Below are 24659 nucleotides of genomic sequence, written 5' to 3'. Positions count from 1 at the left end.
TGGACAAAGTGCGCGTCTCTAGAGTTTTCTAACTGGTGAATGGCATGATCTATTGTTATACTGTGTAAGGTTGTCTATGTTCATCTATTCGGTGCGCGTTCATGACTTCAGGAGGCATGGCTTTGAAAATGCACGTCCCTCTCCTGCCGTCTAAAGCTATTATTCTAACATTAGCATTTTGGCAGATCCTCTACCCATGTGACCATGCCATTTTGATGTGCATGAACCCGTAAAGGTTTTGAACCATTATTAAACGTCGTTTTAAAAGCATTAATCACTATTCTCAATGTTGTTTATTGTGTTTTGTACCTGCTGAAGGCCCATCTGAACACTGGCCTGCTTGGCCTGAGAGCGAAGCAGATCCTCAAAATCCTGCGTCCTGCGCTGCTGCTCAGCCAGTTGAGTCTGCAGGTGAGACACATGTTCCCGGGTACCAGACCCCATCTGTTCCTTTAGTTCCTGTATCTCACGTGTATGCTGAGCCTGGACCATTGACCGAGTGCTCTCTGCCCTCATTGCCTAAATATCAAATGCACAAAGCAAGACGATTAACATTCATAAGGGATTCTCAAGCATGGAGAGGCTTTAAATGGATCTTCAAACCTGTTGATTTGCTTCTTGTTTAGCAGTCTCCAACTCTGTCTGCTTATTTCTCAAAGTGAGACACTCGTGTGTCAGTCTCTGAAGTTCAAGCTCCTGTGTTTGCAGCTGAGCCACCTGCAAATATAATATGGCTTATTACAATGGCTCAAGCATTATGTCTTGCTTAAAGGGTCACAAAACAAATATTTTGAGATGTTGACAGTCATATATATGTGTCCCACGCTGCAAAAAACACTATTGGGACATTCGTTCTTCCGGTTTGAAAATAAATTTTAAAGCTATGTCACTGTGATTAGATCCTTGTGTGGATTCCATCGTGTAGACTGGATGTCTGTACCGGCGAGTACAACGTGACACCTTTTGAGCTTTCAACATTAATTCATGAGAGAGACTTTCAAGACTGCCGATCAGCGGCTCTGTTGTGTATGAGGTGCAACTTCATGATAGCTTCGAGGACTTGGTACAGTGTTCAGGCGGCAGAGAGACGCCACGTTGTGTTGCCAACCTTAATTAAAACAAGTGGAAGAAGAAGAAGAATTGTTTGGAGACATTTGTCGTCAGTGTCTTACGAAGGTTTTGTTTTCAATTCCCCGCAATAAGAGCACAGCTGGACTCACGTGTGGATTACAGTGGTCTGCTAACATGCGACAAAAATACGTTTGTAAGGAACATTTACGCGAGAGCTTTTCGCATCTGCAAATGGTGAAATTCAGATTTGCCGCTCGTCTCCTTTAAAAAAGAAAGAAAGACGCAGTTCCAGTTGGTGTTTATTGTCCTGTTTCTACAGATTTGGTAAGTGCGTGATCAGTGTTCTTTGTTTATGTCTATTCAGAGGCATAATTATTTCGTATCAGCAGTACTTTTTCAGTTTTTAAAGACATACCTTGATCAAAATTATTTAGTTACTAAGTTTACAGTACGTTAATAGCACTACAATATATATCAACACTGAAAGATCCGCTGTAAATACAGCTCTTTAAATGTGAACACAATCAAACAATTACCGTTGTGTAGATTTTCCAACATTTCGTGACAGGATAGTCTATACACACACGGCTATCTGATGCTACCTACTGAGTGCATCTAAGTTACCAAGAAATGCAGAGGTTTTTTTTTCCTCCCATTCGGCATGCGGTATAAAACATTCAATTCATTCATGTTAAAACTACACTCTTCCAGCAGTTCCTCGCATCTAATATCTTGTTTGGCACAGGGGGCATGCATGAAATGTTCCTGAATGAAAGTGCCAAACTGCAGTTAAAGTAGACAAACTAATAATTTGGCAAATAATTTGAATACTGATGTCTATGTAAACATGGTCCCTGTCTTTCTCCTCTGCGTCTGTTTGTGTTGCCTTTGTGAAAATCAGCACATGCTCGAACCAAAAAGTCCCCTTTTCATGCAAAACCTTCTCTTGCCACTCCCACCTAAACAGAGCATGACACACCCACTTTCCTGACTTTTTTCAAACTAAAGGTGTGAAAACCCCCTGCTGAGAAATGATTTTACATTTGGTTTAGGCCTGGCATGGAGATAACATTTTTCATACCTTGTTATGAAGCTCCTTGTTGTGTACTCGCAGGCTCTTGCACTCATTCTGCAGAACACTGACTGCAGTCTCCTCCTGAAGCCTGTGGGTGTGTTGTACCTGCTCCTTCTCTTTACGCAGCTGACTTATACTCTCCTCAAGCTCTTGGACCTTGTGTTTTAAAACAATAAAAGTGAAGTTGGTTTTACTGCTGTTGATGACCCGAAGTAAGTGTACAGTAGGGCTGTGCGATTAACTGAAATTTGAATAATTTGTACATGCATGATTCCTAAATCAACTTACAGTACGATTTTCCTGCTGTATGGTATTTGAACCAATTATAACGCAGCAGGCCTGATCAAGTGCGAGAATAGAAGACTGAGCTTAATGACAAATAGCCTGCACGAACAAGGATGAGGAGTTAAGCACAGGAGGACTTCGGGTAATACTTTATTTTGATGGTCCATTTGAGTATTAGTAGACTGTCTGCTTAATATCTGTTGATACTGCTCCAACAGACATTTAACTGACTATAAGAAATTTTGCAAGTACATGTCAACTTTCAGTTACCCTAACAATCTACTTGCCTAATGAGAATTAGTTGATATGTAGATGCAATGTAACTTAAATAAAAAAAAAACGGACCATCAAAATAAAGTGTCACCAGACTTTGTGCCAAAAAAAGTCAACATCTGTGGTGTTGAATTACTTTGCATATAGGACGGCTGATGTATCACAGAATCAGCTAATTTAGAAGATCTGTCAGTCACATGCCGCATCTAAAAGCATGTGGACAGTGTGAGACGCATGGCTTCCTTCAGCATTCAACATGATTTGTGCTCGCGCTCCTTTGTCGTGTCTTGGCGACCATCAGCAGTTTTCTCAGAGGATGACAAACTAACAAAACATTGCTGCAGGTCCAATACAAGTTTTATTTGTGGGGTGTTTGGGTGTTCTGTGTTTGTCTGAGGTAATTAGTTTACTGAAATGTGTATATTCCATACCAAGTATGAAGCTGATCGCTCCGTTCTCAGTTACCAGATTCGTGGTCACTTGCAGCATTTTGAAAGTAGAGAAGTTTTCAACTGGGTGCGCATGGAATACACAAGCACGTCACTTCAAACATGTGCGCAAGCCATGTGACAACATTGGAAATAACGAACGTGGTCAAACAGAACATCAGAGCCTTGTGCACACACAGTAGTCTATTTATTTGTTTTGCCATAGGTCTGTTCTAGAGACACTTACATCTTTACTAAGTTATTTTGTTTTTTGCTGTATGTCTGTTTAGAAACATGATGACAGTTCTTTGATTAAGATATAATTGTATTCCTTTGGAAATAGGTTTCATATTCACAGTGTAAAACCTGTGTGTGTCAAAATCGTGATTAAAAGCCCCTGTTTTGCATTATAAAAAGGTCATATTTTGGTTTTGGGAGTTTCCAACAACAGGCTGATATGCATGCAAGGTCAAAAAACACTTTCATTGTCTTATAATATGAGTTTATTTTTACTTAATTATCCCAACGACTCCCATATGATTTGTTCAGCGATTCATTTGTTCCCAAACCCCTCCTTAGCGCAAAGTTGTGATTGATTGACTGTGTTCAGCACGAAACAGAGAGAAACGCCCACCATGGCTATGAAGTAGCAGAATATGTGAGAGCCCAATGCATGAATGCATTAAAGCAATACAGTTAAACACCAACATATTACTCTACTCCTAACCCTGACCTCAAGTAATAACAACGACACGCATTCAATATTAATCCACACAGTGGCCATAGCAACAAACAGCAGAGATCGTGAGCAAAGCGTATTTAAATCCTTAAAGGAAGCACTCGTCTTGTTTTCAACGTGTTTTTGGACAATATGTGACTAGCCCCATACAGATTTAGCCTGAGAGATACATTACAAGCACTGATCTATAATAAATATGTGATTACAAGCTGCGATTACAAGACACAACATGCAATTAAACACAATTTTGCAAACTACACAAAATGAGGCAACAATTTTAATTACACTTGCATGTTATGATCCAGAGGAAGAAACTGGTCCATATGAACTGTAACAGGGACTTTGCGAGTAACTGTTAAAGTCTGACAAAGTCCCATACATAATAGCCTCTGCTGCTTCCTTTAATTGGCAAACGGCTGTCGAATCTCGCGTTGCAGCGTAGGTTATTGTATCAAAAATCTGAAAAATTACGAGAACAACCACAGCACTAGGTTGGCTTATTGTTGTGAAAATGAACTTTAACCCTTCATTCCCTGCAGCCAAATCTCCATCTGTCAGTGATTGTCATCTTCGCGTCAGGCGCGTGCACATTTTACCAGATCTGAAACTACATATTTAATGATGTATCGTATCGACGTTGATGCGTTCAAGCAAAAGATCTGAACCCAACTCGATTCATTCATTCATTCATTCAACTCTAGTCAAACATTTCATTAAAGAATCAATAGTTTTAAACACGGTGCACCTTCAGATTTAAACCTCAGCTGGATGTTTTCATCCACTTAGTGCTGTGTTACACACTGCATGGAAGGTCATTTTCAAAAACCCATAATAGGGGCTCTTTAAAAAAAAAAAATAAACGCAATATTGTTTGTGTGTGTCAAAAACGTGATCGGTTTCTTTATTTTGCCCATATCGCACAGCCCTAGCATACAGGTGTATACAAGTATCTTTCTTCACCTTGTCTTGAGACTGTTGCAGCATCTTTATATGTGCGGCAGCTTCCTGAACATGAACATCCTTTTCTTGCCACATAGTCAGAATCTGGGCATTGAGTTGCTCTATCTGGGTTTCTGAGTTGCGAAGAGACTCCTGAAGCATCTTGAGCTGCAACACAAACGCAGTAAGATTTAGATCAAACATGTACCATAGCAGAAAAGCTCAAAAGAAGAAGAAAAAAAACTCAGCATCTTACCTTCTGGTTATTTTCTGCCGTTTCCTTTAACAAACGCTCCTTGTCTTGCTCTAGTGCTTGGTTTTTTAGAGTCTGACTTGTTAGTGCAGATTCAACAACTGTTAAATGCTGGAGCTGAAGAATAAAAGCAGTTCTAATCATTACTGACAACTCTGACCTCATTTCTCCTTGTATATCCTAAAAAATAAACCTTACCATCTCCTTGGCAGTTTGAAGTTCCCTCTCTAGTAGCTCCTTCTCTTTCCTCCACTGTTCCTGGAGCCTCAGTCTGTGGTTCTCCTGCTGCTGTAGGTTTTCCTGCAGCTGTTTGTAGGACACAGCTGCCGCATCGCTCTCTTGACACACCTGTGCCAGCTTGTCTGTCAGCGTCTGCACTGCTCTCTGATCAGTACACAGTCGGGAGCTCAGTTCAGCATTCTCACTGCTAAGCTGAAGGTTTCTCGCACTGAGGTCAAGCACTTCCTCTCGACATTTGGAATTCTAGGTTGGAGAAGAAAAACAATATCATTAGGAGCAAGAAATGAAAATATTCAGTAACTATTCAGTTTTCATCTAATGTTTTAACCAGTCAAATGCTGGAACTAATTAATTTTAGTGATTCCTGTCAACTTCAAGAATATCCTACATCATAAAAAAAAATGGTATTCCATGGTAGTGCCAGGACACAGAGCCAATGGTCTGTCGGGCTAGTTTTTTGGTGTTCCAGAATCACATCTAAGAAAGACAACCCAATTCAGCTTCAAGAGTTCACACTTAGCTGATAATTTATCATAAGCTTGTTTGGCATGCTGTCCCGGGAGAGTGCACTGAGCTCAAGGGATCCTCGAGCCCAGGGCTCCCTCCCGTTTGCAGGGCGAGAGGGGAGATTGATCTCAAAAACTCCATGGCTGAAGGTGCGCTACTTTCAGAAGGAAAGATACTGATGCTGGGAACAAGACAAAGTGCCAGTTTCACTTGAGGCTGATTTATACTTCTATGTCAAGAATTTGCTCCGGTGCTGCCTTCGTGTGGTCACATAGCCCTTGCCGTGGCTGTCGGTGAATCGGACCTCTCAAAAAAAAAAAAATTAACTACATGTCGCAATGTGTAGCGCAAGCTCTGTGATTGGTTAGCTTGGTAACGCTGACAAGTGTGGGTGGAACCAAGAGCTGCGCGAACCCGTTAGAGTGAATGTTTACAAGTGTCGAGTCCCATGAACGAGCTCCAGATGGAAAGTTTTGTTTACCTTGTGAAGTTGTTGTGCGTTCGCTGGTTTCCACCTCAAAATGAGCGAGTTGTACATTTAAGGTAGCGTACAGACAAAAACGAAACACTAGTGAAGAACTCGACACAGAGAAACAGAACCTCACTGCCAGCTAGCGCTTCGGAAGTGCTATTGCAGAGCAACACAAACAGCGCAAAGAAGTATAAATGCACGGCAACGAGCAAGGCAGGCACCGTGGGTCACGCCGATCACTCGACGCAAAAGTATAAACCAGGCTTTAGTCTGTTACATATGACACATATCTTTGAACAGTGGGAGAAAACCAAGTAACCCAAGGGAAAACCAACGTGGACATGGGGAGAACATGCAAACTCCACACAGAAACTTCAACCGGCCCGGTGAGGACCAGAGTTGGTGGTGTTCTTGCTGTGGGGCAACAGTGGTAACCACTGGGTTGCCATGCCACCCGATCTTGAAGACTGTGGTAATTTATAGTAACTTGGGAATCATATGATTGGAGGATCATGATTAGCTAATGCGGGACCGGCTGTGGTAAATCATGAGCACGTGATCCTCTTGAAATTAGTTTATAAATAAACTTGTAGAACTAAGTGGGCTGTTGGTAAAAGAGAGTGCACTCTGATTGGCTGTTCACCTACAAAAATCACTGAGCAAGAACAAACTGAAGATACAAAACCAAGCAAACAAGGCAGGTCAAGAGGAAACAAACAAGCCAACATTATTATATTTAAATATTTGCAAAAAATATGGATTGTCAGACAATTGCACAAGCAAATCTCTCTGCGTTGAGCTAGAAGTATCTGAAAATGGTACTCGAACACGATATGTTTGCAGCACTAGTTCCGGGTGCCCGTTGTGGAATGACAATATAGACTACTGCCACCAGCGGGTGCATCCTGTCATCCTATTGGTGTTCAGATGCAGCTTTTTGGTTCAGATGGGACCAGACGCAGCTGACATGAAGATGTCAGGGCTTTATTCAACTAAGCAAAAATATTATGACTACCTGCCTAATATACTCTTGATTCTTTGGTATTGCCAATTCAGTGCAAACAAGCTGAGGCATGGATTCTGCAAAACTCTTCAAGGTGCCTTTAGTATCTGGCACAAAGATATTAGCAGCAGATCCTTTAAGTCCTGTAGGTTGCTAGCTGGAGCTGTCATAGATCTTTTTGGTCCAGCAAATCCCACATACTGTATGCCAAACGAAAGGAGATTTGGGGAAACTGGAGGTCAGGGCAACACCTTAATCTTGAAATTTCAAGTAGTTTTTCAAACTACTCCTAATGTCCAGAGCATGATGGTGCAAAATTGTGCTGATAGAGTCAATTTCAAATAAGGATCACACTACGGTCATGAAGGGGAGGACCTGGTTTGTGACAGTTTTTAGGTAGACTCAATGTTACCCAGCAGAACATTGATCCACTGTGGAATATTCTGGCATTGACTTGAATGGCCCCAGGTAACACTAAGGGTGTAATCACACTAGGCATAGTTGCCTTGAGTCATGCACGGGTGCGATTGCCCCCCCCTCTCCGCCAACAGCCCACACTCACATTGCATTTTTACCTTCTGAGCCAGAGCACGATTATGTCATTGATGATGCGACTGTTCGGTTTAAGAGGAGAAGCACTCACGCTCAGTACAATGGAGATGGCTTTTATTTATAATGTTTTGTATTATTTGGAGTTGATTGGGATGCAGTGACACACAGTCAAACATTTTATCAAAATTTATGTGTGTCAAAAGCACGGAATCTGTTCAGCAAAAGTAATCAATGCTAGGAGGTTTGCTGAAGGTGGCAGCTGACGTGCAGCAAGGGGTTTGTATCTTTGATGAACTGTGACAGTTCGTGTTCATTGAAAAGTAAAAATTATTAATAAATCTATTTGAACTGCTCCCTTTAAAAGTGCTTTGCACTCACTAAAAGCCTACCATGCCCGAGCCCAACTGAACCACCTCTACAAACAGTGCCAGGGCCGCCCAACCGAACTGCACCCAGGCATGGCACGGAGCATTCACACTTGTCAAACGACCCGGGAAATGGGGGTCAAATACGCCCAGGCATGGTTTAGATAGCCTAGCGCGAGTACACCCTAAGATCATGGCCATCAACATGATTTAAAAAATTGCTTTGAGGTCTAGTTTTTCAAAACTCCCAAAATCCACTGTAGGCACTTTCCACAATGTATGTGGGGATTGCTTTACTTCAACTGTAAGTGGTCAATATTTTGGCTCATCAGTGTACTCAATCTAAATGTGTAATTTACTACCCTAACATAATATTTAGGTATGGATGTATGAATAGATGATGATTTTAGCCTCTTGAAATGTATTGGATTGTTAAGTCGTCAATAATAAAAAAAATGTTACTTCTGCATACATACTAATATAATAATCAATATTTTCTCCAAGTATATAATTGATACCCATCTTACCTCTTTCCGTAGCCTCTCTTCATCGTCTCGATTCTTCATATATCCTCTTTCCATTTCTTCAAGTTTCTTCCTACAAAGTGATACAAAATTGTTATACACGCATAACAAAATACACACACACACACACACATAAATATATATAAAAAGTTTAATTAGTTGCAACAAAATGTGAATAGTTTACAAGTCAGAGCAGATTATTCATCTACCTCTTGTTGTTGATATCCTCCTCCAGTGACTTGACATCTTGCTGCAGGACAGCAAGCCTGTCTTTCAGTGCACTGTTTTCCGAGGTGACCTCATCAAGTTGAGCCCTAAAATTGGAAGCCAAATTACAGAGAACATTTTTACATTATATCATCTCAACGCTTAAATTCGCTAACAATGACTTGAAGCAAGATTTAAACAAAGGAAAAACAAAATAAAATAATTGCAAAAGATTAAGACAGACAACACAAACTATATATTAATAATACAATTAAGATGCAAGAACACATTTTCAAATCAGAATACATTAACTTATTAATAGTGAATTTGCATGCATGTCAGTGACACTATCATTCAGTTAGTGGGATGCAGCATGAGGCCTGAAAAATCAAAGCGCAGGTCTACGGTTAACAAAATCTCATTCTGCAAAACATTCAGTCAAACATTCTTATATGAAAACAAAATAGTCTTGGCATCCATACGGGAGAAACGACGATTGGATAAATGCAGCAATGGTTAGTCTTTTGGTTCTGTTTCGACGGTCATCTACCAGTTGGAGAACCACAAACCTGTGGGTACGGGTTGGGTCCATCTGCATTTCTAAAGCCAAGACAAGTTCCTCCATCTCCAGAAGCTGGTTTTTCATATGGCTCTTCTCGCTTTCAAAGATCTCCATCTGTTGATGCTCTGTTTGGGAGTCCATTAGTGACTGATGCAGTTGGTTGGTTGTATTGTCAGCCTCCTCTCTCAGAGAGCAGAGTTCTTGCTCTTTATCCTCCAACTGGTTGGTTAAAAGTTGAACCTGAGATGAAAGTTGTGTGACATTCTTAAACAGGCTCATCTTCATCTGAACCTCTTTCCAGAGCAAATCCATCTCCTCGGCTTTGGCTTTAAGCTGATGATCGAGTTCCAGCATTTGGCTGTCCTTGATTTGGAGTTCCAGTGCTAGATTCTCTGCATTCTCTTTGTGTTTGGTAGATTCAGCCTCCATTTCAACAACCTGGGATGAAAGCTGGTTTACAAGTTGCTGGTAATTAGAGTTCTTTTGTTCAAGACGACATCTTTCTTCTTGCTCCGAGATCAGATGGGCTTGGAGCTGTCCAACCTTACCCTGCTCCACACGAAGAGAGCCTTGGAGGTTTTGCTCCATTGTGTGCATTTGATCCCACTCATCAGAGAGATTACCGACCTGTGTTTGAAGCTGCTTAAGAACCTCGCATTGACTGCTTAGCTCCTCTACAAGTCGATCTCGCTCAATCTCCACAGTATTTAACTCTGAAGCCTGTCTTGTGAGATCATCATCTCTGCTTTTTAAAGCCTCATGCGTTCTGGTCAAGTTCTCTTGAAGCTCCTTAAGTTCTTTGTCTTGTGCTTTTAGCTGCATTTGCTGTTCTTCAAATGCAGTCGATAGATGACTACTGCTTCCCTGCATCATGTCAATCTCTTTCTGCCAGGTCTCAGATCTGGTCCTCCAGTTTTCTAGCTCTTTAGTCAGCTGTGAAATTCTGTCAAGAAGCTTCTGCTGCACCTCTTTTTCTTTTACTAGTTTTTCCTTTAGATCTTGAATACTTCTGTTCATTTCTTTCTGTAGTTGCTCTTTTTGTTTCAAAACCTCTTGCTTCTTTTCCCGTTCGGTTTTAAGCTTTTGTTCTACCTGAGAGAGCTTAATACAAAATTTTTGTTCCTTCTCATTTCTAATGTCAATTTCTTTGTCTTTGGCATAAAGTTCTGAGGTCAAACGCTGAATTAGGGCATCCTGAGCTTTCATGGAAATGGTGTTGTCTTCCAGCTGAACACACATCTCCTCCAGCTTATCTTCTAGCTGTTTTTGTAGTATGAGCATCTCTTCCTCAGCCCTGGATGCGAGCTCTACCTGAGCTTCCAGGAATTGGATGTGTTCTCCTAGTTTCATGATCTCCTCCTGGTGTTCCTCGTCTAGTTTCTTCCTTTCCTGAGCCACTTTATTGCAGATCTGAGCCTGCTCTTTATTCCAGAGCTCATTGCGTAGGACACGCTCCCTGCGCGCCTCCTGTTCTAGTTCCTGTACCCTTGATTCCCATGTACCAACTTCTCTGGAATGTTGCTCAGATTGCTCCTGTAGGCGGCTGTGCTCCAGTTGCAGTTGATGCAGCAGACTGTGCTGAGCCTCACGGTGTTGTTCCTTCATGTGCAATATCTGCTGCTCTGCCTTCTCCCTGGGATACAGCAACATGCTTATACATATGTGTCTTAATTCATAACATGGATACCACAGGAAAAATCTATGTCTTCCATAAATTCATGTTGGTTGAACACAGATGATGTAATTTTTGTACACAATAGGGTTTGGAAGGACTCGGATCAACCAAAATGAAAATTCTAGAAATTAAATGAGTATTTAGGGAAATAAAATGTGACTTTATTGCTTATTTCACACTTCATGACTAAGCATCAGCAGATTGCCAAGCGGTTCAGACTATATGGCTGCATCCGAAACCACCTACTACTCAGTAGGTACTGCATTTGAATTTAAACATACTACTTGGCCATTAAAAAAGTATATTCTATACAGTCTGAATGTAACTCGGAGGCACTACATCCGGCATTTTGTCATCATCATGTGACCTACTCGCACGAGTTGTCGCTTCAGTCCCATTCATGAATTCTCTCGTGGGACATCATGGGATAGCGCAGCGTGCATCGGATGCACACTTCAGAATCTCGCTGGAAGTAATAGTTCATCCAGGTACTTCTCGCATACAGTTTTTCCAAATTCTATGAATTAGGACATACTACTTGGCTTGCTTACCGTTTAGCCCACTATATAATATGGAAGAATGCAATTTCGGACACAGCCCATGACTTTTTGCCTATGTCGGTGTGGTACCACAACATGATAGTACATACTGTAAATAATTTACAAGAGAGAGCTACACAATACACAATCTGACAACTGTCACCCAAAACTTTGTCTGGCTCCAAAACTACAGTAAATTATCTGTTCAGGGCTCAGCCATCAGAAAAAGCAGAACACTATTGGATGCTTGTTTTTATGATGACAACCTACACCACTGACACACAGCCATGCAGTGTTTGAAATCTACATCTATCAGCTGATCCGTCAGCAGATCGATCGCTCCTATTTCTGCATGGTTCAGCTGATAAATATAGCTTTTATATGCTCTCGGCTGTTTTCCCAATACCAGGAATGCAGAGAACAGACTAGCATGAGAACACAATGCATTCTGTGGGAAATGATGACTGATGGTCACATGAACTTCACACATTTTAACAGAAAATTAAGCATTACATCATTCAATTTTTTTTCCTTTTCAAGCCGTACAAAGATACTTTGCAAAATACAAATAAAACTTTAAATATTAATTTTAGTAAATTACCTTTCCATGCATTTGTCATTATTAAAATTTTCATGTACATTTTCACTTTCAACATTTCATTTAAAAACTTGGGAAAAATCTCTGATTATGAACATAAAATATTGTGTTTTCCTCCATTTAGCCGCAATGATTTCTGGGACTTTAAATTCTGCACTCAAGTCCGCATTCGAGTCATCAAGAACACATCCAGTTTCTTTCACACATCCTCTATTCTTGGAGTTTAGTATTGGAATAGGGTATATGCGGAGCTAGTGTTTCTTCCTATACCAATAAACTTCTGGTCAACGGTTGGTGAGTTTTTCAATTTTATACGGTTCCTTTTACATGATTGATGTTGTAATGTAATTAAAATATAATCAGTTAAATAGACTTCAGCATTCGTTTAGTTGTTCAAGCGTAAAACGAGATGAAAAACTGCTTGCATGCACGCCCCTGTCCGGATTAGCAGGCTAGCGCAGAAACTCCATTGATAATACTAGAGTAAAATAAATGTTTATATTTTAAAGACATGAAGTAGAAAGTTTATTTCATGCAGTGGTTCTTGTTCGGTCTGAGACCCACTTTATATCGTATATCCATGATTTTTTAAAGAAAACAGACCTTAAACCGATTTTAAGCCGACTTGAGCCGATTTTGCTCTCTCATTGGCTGTAGATTATCACTACATCTGACCCAAAATCACAACCAAATCTGTCTGCAAGCTCATTAACCTGCAAATCAGGCTTCAGATCCTGTAGTGTGAACTAGGCATTATGAGCATTGCAGTTTTTCAACAATTAGGCATGTTTATTTTCAAATATTTAAATAATTTTTTTAAAATGTTAGCTTCCTGTTATTTTCAATTGATGATATGAAGACTATATATACACACTTTCATATTACCTAAATACATTTACCTATTTTCAGAATTTATTTACCTATTCTTTTTAATGGTGACTCAAATAATATTATATGTCTGCAAAATAATAATTATAAAAATACTTACCCTAAAGATTACTGTTATTTTTCCATTAAAATAGTCAATTAAAATGTAGTAGATCAAAAATTTCTACATTTTTATTTGATTTTAAGATCTAAATTATATACAGTTTATTTTGCATGCCAGCACTATATGTGATTATTTTCTATACATCTCTTCACTGAAATTAAAATGAAGGCTGATTTATGAGTGTTTGGTTTTGGGGACACATATCTGACTAAAGTAATAAGCTGTTTTTATATTCTATCACTAAAGATAGTTGTTTGTCATCTAGATCCTTCACCACACCATTTTTGTGACACTTACCTAACAAGCAGCACTTCCTGGTCCATCCTGAGCTTGAGTTCTGCCTCCAGCTGATCTTTCTCTGAAGTGAGGCGCAGCACGATGTTACTGATCTCACGAGCATAATTTTTCTCCAGTTCTGCTCGTTCCCTCTGAATCCTCCGTTCCTGCTCTTGACCCCAGGCACCTCCTGAAGTCTTGCCCCTCAGCTCTGCTTCCAGCCTTTCAGACGTCTGACGCATCTGTTCAGCCCGCTCCTCAGCCCGAGCCTTCAGGTCTTCCAGCTCACTGATCTCCATCTTAAAGCTCTGTGAGATATCCTTCCGCTCAACCTCCATATTCTGCCGCATCAGATCCATGCTGCGCTCATAGAAATTCACCTACGGAAAATTAAATTAAGATTTTTTTTCTCCTTATTGGTTTGGTTACAGAATACAGGGTTTACACTCTCTCATGGACACCAAATTTTAAATAGAGCACATTAACACCCCCAGCATATATAGGGCTATGAAATTCCTTTCTGTACTTAACATCTGTCTTACATTTAAAAGTGCAGTATGCAAGTTTGACACCCAGTGGTTGAACTAGGTATTGCACACCTGGTTCAAAACACATGCAAGCACAGGTTGCCAGATTGACGAAATTAACAGAAGTGTGCCTAACTATGAGCCTAAAGGCTGATTTAAGGCAACAGTTATCATCACGTGCCGTTGCTTTTATTTAGACTATGAAATTTATCATTTTAGATACGGCTTATATTGCTTCCATCTATAAAATAAACTGACAAGGTTTACCTCAGGTACACCTCATGTGCTTTATTCAGTGTTAAATGCTAATAATTTAAGTTATCACTGCAAATCTGGTCTCGTAGCGTGTTGTTAGGACATGGGGTTACAATGTAATCGGCTCACCTAATGTTTATGTTCGTAATATTTATATCATTTGCTAATTAATAACCACTTCATGTGGAACTCTGAATCTGCGTCTCATTTCGGGGTTGTTACAGTCCACCTGAGGTCGCATTTCGGTCACGGACGCATCCTTCGAGAGCCTTTCTGACTGAGGCCCCATTTACACTAATACGTTTTAGTTTTAAAATGTGCAAGTTTTGCTATGGTGACGCCATCCGGCCACACTACTATGAGTTTGAGCACCAACAACGGAGCTTTCTGAAAACGCAGCTGCTCCGTGTCAGTGTGGATGGGGGAAAATGAAGACATCTGAAAACGGAGGTGTCTGATTTGATTGGGGCTTTTTCCTCAATATTAAGTAGCCTGCACTAAGTTCAGTCTTCCATCCTCTCCTTGTAAGTTCAGCCTTCACAAGTTTGATATGGAAAACAAACTCCAGAGGACACGTCGGGTGAACCTTCAAAGGGAACAGTGTACTTTACAGCCTCATTCACATCATCTTGGCTACGGTTTCACTTTCTTAACAATAAAATGAAAACATGATATAAGGAACTGCCTATTTTCATTGTCAAAATGTTGAGGTGTCATGTAGCTACATATTTATATGACTCATCTTCACTGTATGCATATTTATAACAAAACAGAGCTTATAACATTACTGCCTCCTTTAATTTTCATTGAAATTATGAAACATGCAGTCTCTTTTGCTGAATATCAGTTTTAATAATCAATAACGGCCATTATAAAAGTATAACGTACAACAGGTTTACACGATATGGGAAATAAATGCAAGCAATCAGTCAAATGTGCAGAATCAGTGTACGCGGTTACGTTAATTAATATATTAACTTATCTTTGCACTCAGCCTGAAGATATAGACGACAAGATGAATTAAAAATCACATTTAACAAATATAGTGACATTAGATCCAGCTGTAGATCGTTGATGAACAGTCCGACGTGCGCTGCTCTCATCTGGGTAGATGTGCTCAAAGCACCTGCTGACTGCCTGGGGCTCAGACGCACGCATACACTACAGCGCATGCTGTGCGTGTGTGCGGTCACCTGATGTGCGTTTTCAGCAGTATAGTGTGGGCTGAGATCTGTTCAGAAATGCTAGGTGAAACGCCAGTGTGGACGCGGATCATTTTCATTCTAAAACGCAGTTTAAAACTAAAACGTATTAGTGTAAAGGGAGCCTGAGTGAATGAAATACACACTTTTCCCATCAAGGCAACCCAGGGTGCTGAAATATAATTGGCTAAACTGGCAGTGGGTGGGTTAAAAGAACCCCAAAAAAAGACAGCCGTTCCGGCACCAAACACATTTTCAAAGCAGAATATCTGACTATTTCACCTAGCACGTTTCTTGAAAATCTGTAAACATATTATGGTATTTTTATGCTTTAGAAAAGTCAAAAACTTGCATACAGCACCTTTAATAATTACATTAAAATGTATCAATGTATCCAGTTAAACAATCATTTAAATAACTTTAATACAATTAGTTGAATTTTATACTGTCAATATTCAAGCGTAATTTCTGAAATAATGATAAAATGCATTATGCGTCATAGTTCTTGTATTAGATTTAAATGTAACATTTTTTAAATAAAGTTTGAGAGCAACACAGTACAATTGTTGAAATAGAACTCCATGCATTCTAAATTCAAGCACTTTCAAGGAACTAGGTTTGGTTTTAAGTACTTTCCAAGCCTTTCCAATTCATACGTCCAAAATTCAAGTACTTTAAAGACGTGTGAAAACCCTGAGAATATGTTGCCAATTCCCCAGCACATGGAGATATGGATTTTTGAACAGAAAATATCTTTCTGGACCAAACATTACTGAAAGAGCAAGCGTTCTGTTACACTCCATAAGGTTATAATTGAACCTGACAAAATTATATGTCTAGAAGCATTAGCACATCCTAGCATTTTTCCCCTCAGCTCTGACTCTTTGAATCCAGTTTCATTTGGAAAGCGTACATGCAATAAGCCTATAATGTTTCTGTGTTATAATGTTTCTGTGTTATGACTAGGGCCAGACAGAATCTACGGACATTTTTTTGCTAGTTCTACCCCGAATTCTGCAGATTTATGAAGCATGATTTTGGGAGTATCATAACTAAAAACTTAATATATATGAAATTAAAAAATAGATATCTTTTTACCTTTTATTGAATGTTAAAAATGCAAATACAATTAGATCCGCATTATTTGGTAAACAGAGCAAGTCTCACATATAATTAATATACTAAAAGACTGAAAATATTACTTTACAAACTGTATTGTAAATAAATCATATGAACATTTTCATATTAGTCAATAATATTACTGAAATTAATGTAAAAGCTGAATAAAAATAAATGTAAAACATTTATACAAGTAAAAAAAAAATACTCCATGATGGGCTAAAAATCTGCAGAATCTGTGGATTTCTGCGCGCACAGATTTTGTGTGGGCCTAGTTATGACTGTAGCCCTTTACCTTAGTCTCCAGTTGGATCTTCAAGTCCTGAACCTCTTGCTCATGTCTCTCTTTTATCTTTTCCATGGCTAGTTCTGTCTCAATGCTGACAGGGGGAGCCAAACTCTCCAAAGAACCCAACACTAAAGAGATACACCAAAAACAATGTGACCCATGTATATAGATGTTCTTTATAGGGAAAAACAACCCTGTTTTAATAATTCCTCACCATTTTTGTCAGTAACTTGGAGCTTTTTTCTGACTAGAGGAGATGTACCTTTCTTCATTTCAGAATCATCTGCAAAAGACAACAAGAGCTATTTTATTCAATAGTTAACTGAAATGATAAAGTTAGACAACTTGGGGAAAAAAAAGTTGATTCATTTAGTCTTTATTTTTTTTTTACAAAAGAATTGAATTCACCAGAATCTGATTCGGTAGTTAACGCTCTTCGGTTTGACCAGTCGTTAGCTGGAAGGCTGCTCCTGGAGAGTCTGGTTCTCTTTCCGGAGCCCTGAGACTTCAACAACTCCAGCTCGGAGCATAACTCGTCATTCCTGTCCTGCAACTCCTGTATTTAGTGGGGCGGAGACACAGAGTCATTTGCACATATTCTGCACTATTTCCTGAAACTCTGAAATACAAGGGCAAGTGTGAAAATTCCTTGCCACAAGCATCATCAAATGGAATGTCAAACAACAACTTATCGGAGTCTCTGCAAATATTTTAAAAACCAAAAAAATTTGTACAAATTTTTAAGTATAAAAAAAGGAGAGCAGTTAAAAAAAAATAAATATGGGAAAAATAGTGAGCACTATACTACAGCAATTAAAACATACATTAAAAGGTCAGTTCAGGGTAAGTGTTATTTGTTTCCATCCAACTATTTTGATGCACATTTTAGATATGCGCATAAAAAAAAAAAAAAAAAAAAAAAAAAAACAGTTGATGGAAACGCTAAGATGTGCATAAATTGAAGATGCGCATTTAAAAAAAAAAAAAAGTCGTGATTTTGTTATAAGAGGTCATGTGATGATGAAAATGTGTGAGAATGGACAAACCAGCAGGCTGAGCACATTGTAAAACATCTGAAATGTTGTTTTGGTCATTCTAAAATGCCTTAACTTAATTTCAGTATTGGTATTATTATTATTAAATTAATAATTACCTACTATCAAGAGTGTATGTGCTCCGCGTCTCATGCCTTCAAACGCCACTACATGCTTATTGTTTGTTGGCATACTGCCTTCTGAGGCGCAACTCATTTATTAAATAAAGATTCACACATCTTCTCCTACTGCAGAAAAATCCAATTTTACTTTTGATATTTGGTGCCAGACAGTTAATCAGGAAGTAACGATTTTGTCCTCTGACTCGTTGGACGGAAACGCTGCTTTATTTGCGCGTCTTTTATGCAATAATCCAGTTTTGCGCATAAATTTAATAGGCATTTTTGGATGGAAAGATTGCGGCCACCAGGGTGTGTTTACTACGGACAGTGCCTTAAGTGTCAGTAGCGGAACACGCAAGTGATGTATTGTACGTAGTGCACCCATACCCAAATCTGATGCAGAAGACATTGGCAAACAAAGTAATGATTACAGTTTTTTGGTGCACAATGTTGTTCTTGGAGCTTCTATGGAATAAAATCGCTGTCATAAATATTTCGTGCGTAAATAAAATTCACGCATCTGTAATTATAATAACGTAAAGGAAAACAGAACGCTCATCATTTTACGAGAGTACAATTCCAAAATCTGCGATTAGAACAGATACGACATTTTCTGTCTGTTTGTATATGACTGATAAATTTACGATGGGTGTACTTTACAAACACGACATACAGTTTCATCATTGACACAACAACCTGATAACAAGTACGAATCAAAAAGCACACTCCACTGTCAAATTTACGTCACCACTGTCACAGGCATTAATAAACAAGCGAGAGCCATCAATCACAACAGTGCGCTTGCTGGGCACTTGAGCTCCCACACACTCTCAGGTACGATTTTTGTTATTCCCTCTTTGAGAAATGTCCGTCATGAGCTGTGATAAAGTTTGAGACTTAATGAGGTCCATTTTCGCTGTGTTACTTGGACATTTTACAGAATCAAAATTAACAATCGGCCGAGGATAGTGAGCTAGCATAATGTATGTTAACGTTAAAGGCAGCGAGCTCAGTGAATCACTTAACTGTGACTGACTATAACATGACGTTTGTTGATCAAGTAACTTTTATTAAAGCCAGATCGACCATTGATCTTATGTAATGAAGATATCCGCAAAGGGCAAGTTAAATATTTGGGGGTTTGTGCTCACCAGAGGTGTGTAACGTTAAACATTTTTATGTGACTATGAATCAAATAAATTAATATTAAATATGTAACCCCGGACCACAAAATCCAACATAAGGGTCAATCATCTGAAACAGACTTGTATGTCATCTGAAAGCTGAATAATTAAGCTCCTCATTGATGTAAAGGAGATGATATGTTCAGATATATATTTTTATATTATCTTTAAATTTGTACAAAGTAAGGTATTAGTAGCTAATAATATAGAGGTTTGTTATGTTATTTGTTATTTATATTACTTGATTAAACTATTAGTTTCTTTATATTGTATTATTATATTATAATTAATAAACTATTACCATTTAGCTCTATACTATTCTGTGTGTTTCTCTCTTTCCGTGTGTGTGTGTGTGTGTGTGTGTGTGTGTGTGTGTTCTATATTGGTGATTGCTTAATTGCCACATTATATTTTGCTTATTCTGAGTTAAAGTAGCAATTAATTAATTAATAAAGTGTAAAAAAATTCTTCGTTTTATCTACCTATACTGGATAAATCTGTCTGATTTGGTTGGATCTGGTAATCTTAGGGTGTTTGCGAGTTACTTAAACAGTTAAAAAAAGATTACTTCATCACCGTTAAGTGATTCACTGAGAAATTCTGCTCTTGCTGCCTGTAATGTTAACATACATTATGCTAGCTCACTATCCTCGGCCGATTGTTAATTTTGATTCTGTAAAATGTCCAAGAAACACTGCGAAAATGGACCTTATTAAGTCTCAACCTTTATTACAGCTCATGATGGACATTTCTCAAAGAGGGAATAACAAACAACATCTTACCTGAGACTGTGTGTGGGAGCTCGAGTGCCCAGCAAGCGCACCGATGTCATCGATGGCTCTCGCTTGTTTATTAATGCCTGTGACAGTGGTGACGTAATCTTGACAGTGGAGTGTGCTTTTTGATTCGTACTCGTAATCAGGTTGTCATGTCTGTGGTGAAACTATTTCGTGTTCGTAAAGTACACCCATCATAAATTTATCAGTCATATACAAACAGAAAATAAATGTCGTATAGATGTCTGTTCTAAATCGCAGATTTTGGAATTGTTCTCTCGTAAAATGAAGAGTACGTTCCGTTTTACTTTATGTTTTTATAATTACAGATGCGTTAATTTTATTTACTAATTAAATATTTATGACAGCGACTTTATTCCATAAGCTTCATACAGTTGAACCTCTGATGTCACATGGAATGTTTTGGTTCCGTTTCTGTACTTTAAACGTCTCAGAACTATTTGGAGGATGAGGGAGCTCTCGAATTTCATCTAAACTTCTTAATTTGTGTAACAAAGACGAACGAAGGTCTAAAGAAAATGGATAGATATCAGGGTGAGTAATAGTTTTAATTGTTTGCGTGAACGAAGCCTTTATTATCTGTAAATATTTAAATATGTTATCAAATTTTAATTAAAACAGTAATTGTTTAGGTAAATAAGCCCAAATTTGAACACATTTCTGTAACAGAATTCTGAACATTGTATAGAACCAGTTCAAAGGTTTTTACAGACTAAAAATTTGTAAAAATCTACTCTTACCACCATTAAAATATACCATCAATAGCCATAAAACTCATACAGTATTATCCCAAATTGCATGAAAGCAGCGACTGCTTCGGCGGACTCGTTTAGCTACGACAGCGTTCAGCCTTGCTCTGCTTCATACTACCAAGATAATAAGTTTTGAATACTTCAGTTCGTCTGTGAACATCCCAAAATCTCATAGGATGCCATAAAAAAACTCCCATGACTTCAGTCATAGCATCATCAAAATACACCTTTGTTGGTTGTGAATAAGTGCCTCTAGTGGCAAAATTTACATACTGCAGTTTTTAAAAATAATCATTGTAGCATAGTAGCTTTTGTGTATTAGCATATTGCTAAAATTAATAATTCCTAGGTTATTATTACTACTCTTTAGACTTGCAGTTAAAGTAATAGCACACCTCTGTCACCATTCACTGTAGACAAAACATCCACAAACACACACTCATACCCTGCACTGCTGCTCATACTCCTTGAAGATCTCGGAGAATTGCTCCTCTCGATTCAGCAGTCCTGTGCCATTTGCATCAAGGCCATCATACTGTTCATGAAGACAAAATCATAAATCAGCAATCATAACTGATCCAATAGCAAACTGACATTCAGACATCTCACCTTGTCTTGCAGGAGATGATCTAGATCATTCTGCAGCTTCGAGATGGCGCTCTCCGCTTCAGTCAGCTTCTCCTTAAGAGCGCTTACTTCCTCCTCCAATCGCCTGTTCTCCTGTAACACGGCTAGAGTTATTTAACCTGACACCACGCTGACATGCTCAAAGAAACATACACCTCTAACCGTGACAGATCACCTCTTCACATAGCAGTGTACTGTAGGTGAGAGAGGCGGCATCGGGAAACTCAAGTCAGTGGGATTGCAAGGGAATTGATGGAAGGATGCCAAAGGAACCAATCGTGTAAACAATAACACTTTTTGCATGATCTAGAAGCATTAGATCAGCTAGTGTTTTTCAGTCAATGTTAAACTTCCGAAAAAAGCTTAATGTGACTATTTTCAATTTATAAGAGCTGCTTTTACAGCATGGATGTTGTAATGTAACTGCAATACATTCAGTTAAATAGACTCAAGCATTCAATTAGTTGTTCAATCGTAAAACAAGATGAAAGACCGTGTAACCGCTAGTGCCATCAGGGTCAGCAGGCAAGCGCAGAAACTCCATTGAAAAAACTGGGGTAAAATGAACTCATTTTTTAAAGACATGGCCTGGGAAAATTTTTATTTAATGCAGTGCTTCTTGTCCAGTCTGAGACCCACTTTATATATCATATATTTATCAGGCAGTGAAGATCAGTGTTGCCAACTTAGCAATTTTGTTGCTAGATTTAGCAACGTTTCATACTACCCTAGCAACGTTTTTTTTTTTTTTTTTTTCAAAAAGCACCTAGCAACAAATGTAGCAAGTTTTAACATTCATTTTGCTACTTTTAGCCATTTTTAAAAAGTGACTCAAAATAACAGTAGCTGCAGGCTTCACTTAACACACACATCACATTTAAGTTAAATTGCTAGGTCCGATTGTTTTCCATAACTGTTAATTTACAGATATTTGTTAACGTGTACAATTGTTGGTAATTTAGGTAGCAATAAATTCCAATAGTGCCATAATTGTGAAATTAACACTTGTGAAAGTGACAAGTAAAAAAAAAGTAGACAAACTGTGATTGTTTTAAAGAATGTAACTGTTCATTATCAGTGTTATGTTTAAAAATTAAAACTATATCAAAAAGTGTTTGTATTTTACAAATGGTCCATTTAGATTTGTATGAAAATATAGTTGACATTTCAAATAATGTTTTTCCTGAGATGGCCAGTCAAATTGAAAAAAAAAACATTATTTATTTAGTATACTAAAAGATGTAGTTTTCAGTTGCGATTACGCAGTGACGTCATCACATGAGGTAATATGTTAATAAGAACCTATTTATTGTGCATCTGGATGTACTGTTTTAATATAATATAATACACGGCGCCTCAGAGAGTAGAGACATGACAGGCTTACGCTTGTAAGATACTACGCAATGACGTTACTAATAGGCATATACCGGTATAAGATTCTGACGGTATGATACCCTGGATAAAAATATCACAGTATTATGATTACGGCTCTAAAATATATTCTTTTTTTAAATGTCTGGGATAAAAACAAAAATAAATTCCTTTTGAACACAATACATTTTATTTTGAGAAACATTTCAAACATTTTGAAAGAGTAAACATGTCAGGCTAAATTATTTATTGACTTCCGCTGTCTTCATTTGTTTCAAAAACAGATTTTTTTTGCAATTTAAAACGGCATCTACAGCTATATATCCTGCTGAAGATACTGTTGTCCTAAAAAAACAAAACAAAAAACCTAAATAAAAAAAAATCATGCACATACCTTAGGAACGGTATTGCAGAAAATCAACGGTTTTAAAACCTTGACTTTTCCAAACCGCGGTATACACTGAAAACGGTTATCGTCCCATGGCTAGTCATTAATATGCAAACTAGTGCGTGATGTCATCTGGCAACATTTAGCAAATTTTCGGGCAGGCTTTAGCTACTTTTCATTGGAAATAGTTGGCAACACTGGTGAAGATCATGGTTTTTAAAGAAATCAACCTTAAACGTGGCAATTTTATAATGGAAAGTAAGTTCACCGGAAGCGCTGAGGCTGGCTGGCTGAAATTAAAATCCTTTGTCACACAAGCCAAAACCACCTCGAGTGAGAGTAAAAAATGTAAGTGTGTGAGAATGGACAAACCAGCAGGCTGAGCACATTGTAAAACATCTAAAATGTTGTTTTGGCCATTCTAAAACGCCTTAACCATTTCAGTATTGGTATTATTATTATTATTATTATTATTATTATATTAATAATTACCTACTGTCAAGAGTGTCTGTGCTCCGCGTCTCATGCCTTCAAACGCCACTACATGCTTCTAGTGTGTTGGCATACCGTCTTCTGAGGGGCAACTTATTTATTAAATAAAGATTCACACATCTTCTCCTACTGCAGAAAAATCCTTTTTTACTTTTGATATTTCAACAGTTCACACGTAGCTGATGATTGATTATAAAGCTTGTTTGGCATGCTGTCCCAGGAGAGAGCCATGAACTCATAAGATCCTCGAGCCTGGGGCTCCCTCCCGTTTGCAAGGCAGGAGGGGAGTTTGAACCCTGCTGTAATAGCGAATAAACAGACAGTGATTGCTCTTAAGAGATAACTACTAACAAGGAGCATGTCTATGGTGCCAATCTGCATGTTTTTGGATGGTAGGAGGAAACCAGGGGACCCGGGGGAAACCTACATGAGTACGGGGAGAACGTGTAAACTCTGCACAGAAATGTCGGCTGGCTTGGTAAGGACTAGAACCAGTGATGTTCTTGCTGTGAGGCAACAGTGCTAACCACTGGGCCACCGTGCCAGCCTTCTAGGAAAGGAGGAGTATAAACCAGGCTTTGTGAGGAAGTCATGTTTTGTAGCCAAAAAGGTGTAAGGTGTTTCAATAAACCACTATATTAATATCACTAGATTATACTCCTGTATATGCAAGAGATTGGGACAGAAGTTTTTATTTTAATTTTTATTTTTCAGCTGTCAAAAAATTTAGAGAATCACTAATTTAAGCCCCTTTCAATGCCTTAAAATCTAACTATCGCAATGTAAATTTTCCAATTTCGCCCAGCCCTACTTCATTCACTTTCCTTCAGCTTAATCCTTTTATTCATCAGGGGTTGCCACAGCAGAATGAACCACCAAATTAAAACCTGCATACGTTTTACACAGCGGATGCCACTCCAGCTGCA

At 38.6% G+C, this 24659-nt stretch overlaps 1 protein-coding gene across 2 annotated transcripts in view; it reads right to left on the bottom strand.

Moving 5' to 3' along the window:
• The window catches only part of ninl (ninein-like), a 74601-nt gene that overhangs the window by 5581 nt on the left and 44361 nt on the right, over positions 1-24659 (bottom strand). Inside the window, exons 12-26 of one of the 2 annotated variants that reach the window (XM_056470544.1) lie at positions 21465-21575; positions 21301-21390; positions 17375-17522; positions 17181-17249; positions 16973-17094; positions 13596-13954; positions 9503-11128; positions 8936-9040; positions 8730-8799; positions 5262-5546; positions 5067-5180; positions 4832-4978; positions 2153-2302; positions 604-717; positions 310-519 (exon numbers count right to left, since the gene is read on the bottom strand). In XM_056470544.1, coding sequence (XP_056326519.1) covers positions 310-519; positions 604-717; positions 2153-2302; positions 4832-4978; positions 5067-5180; positions 5262-5546; positions 8730-8799; positions 8936-9040; positions 9503-11128; positions 13596-13954; positions 16973-17094; positions 17181-17249; positions 17375-17522; positions 21301-21390; positions 21465-21575 — 3720 coding nt within the window. The remainder of the gene's footprint in view (positions 1-309; positions 520-603; positions 718-2152; positions 2303-4831; positions 4979-5066; positions 5181-5261; positions 5547-8729; positions 8800-8935; positions 9041-9502; positions 11129-13595; positions 13955-16972; positions 17095-17180; positions 17250-17374; positions 17523-21300; positions 21391-21464; positions 21576-24659) is intronic. The other variant, XM_056470545.1, reaches the window with a different exon arrangement.

This window comes from Danio aesculapii, chromosome 13 (genome assembly GCF_903798145.1).
Source record: "Danio aesculapii chromosome 13, fDanAes4.1, whole genome shotgun sequence".
In the NCBI taxonomy this organism is placed as follows: Eukaryota; Metazoa; Chordata; class Actinopteri; order Cypriniformes; family Danionidae; genus Danio; species Danio aesculapii.
Note: the sequence above shows the minus strand (reverse complement) of the source record. Positions and strands in the feature narration are given on the sequence as shown.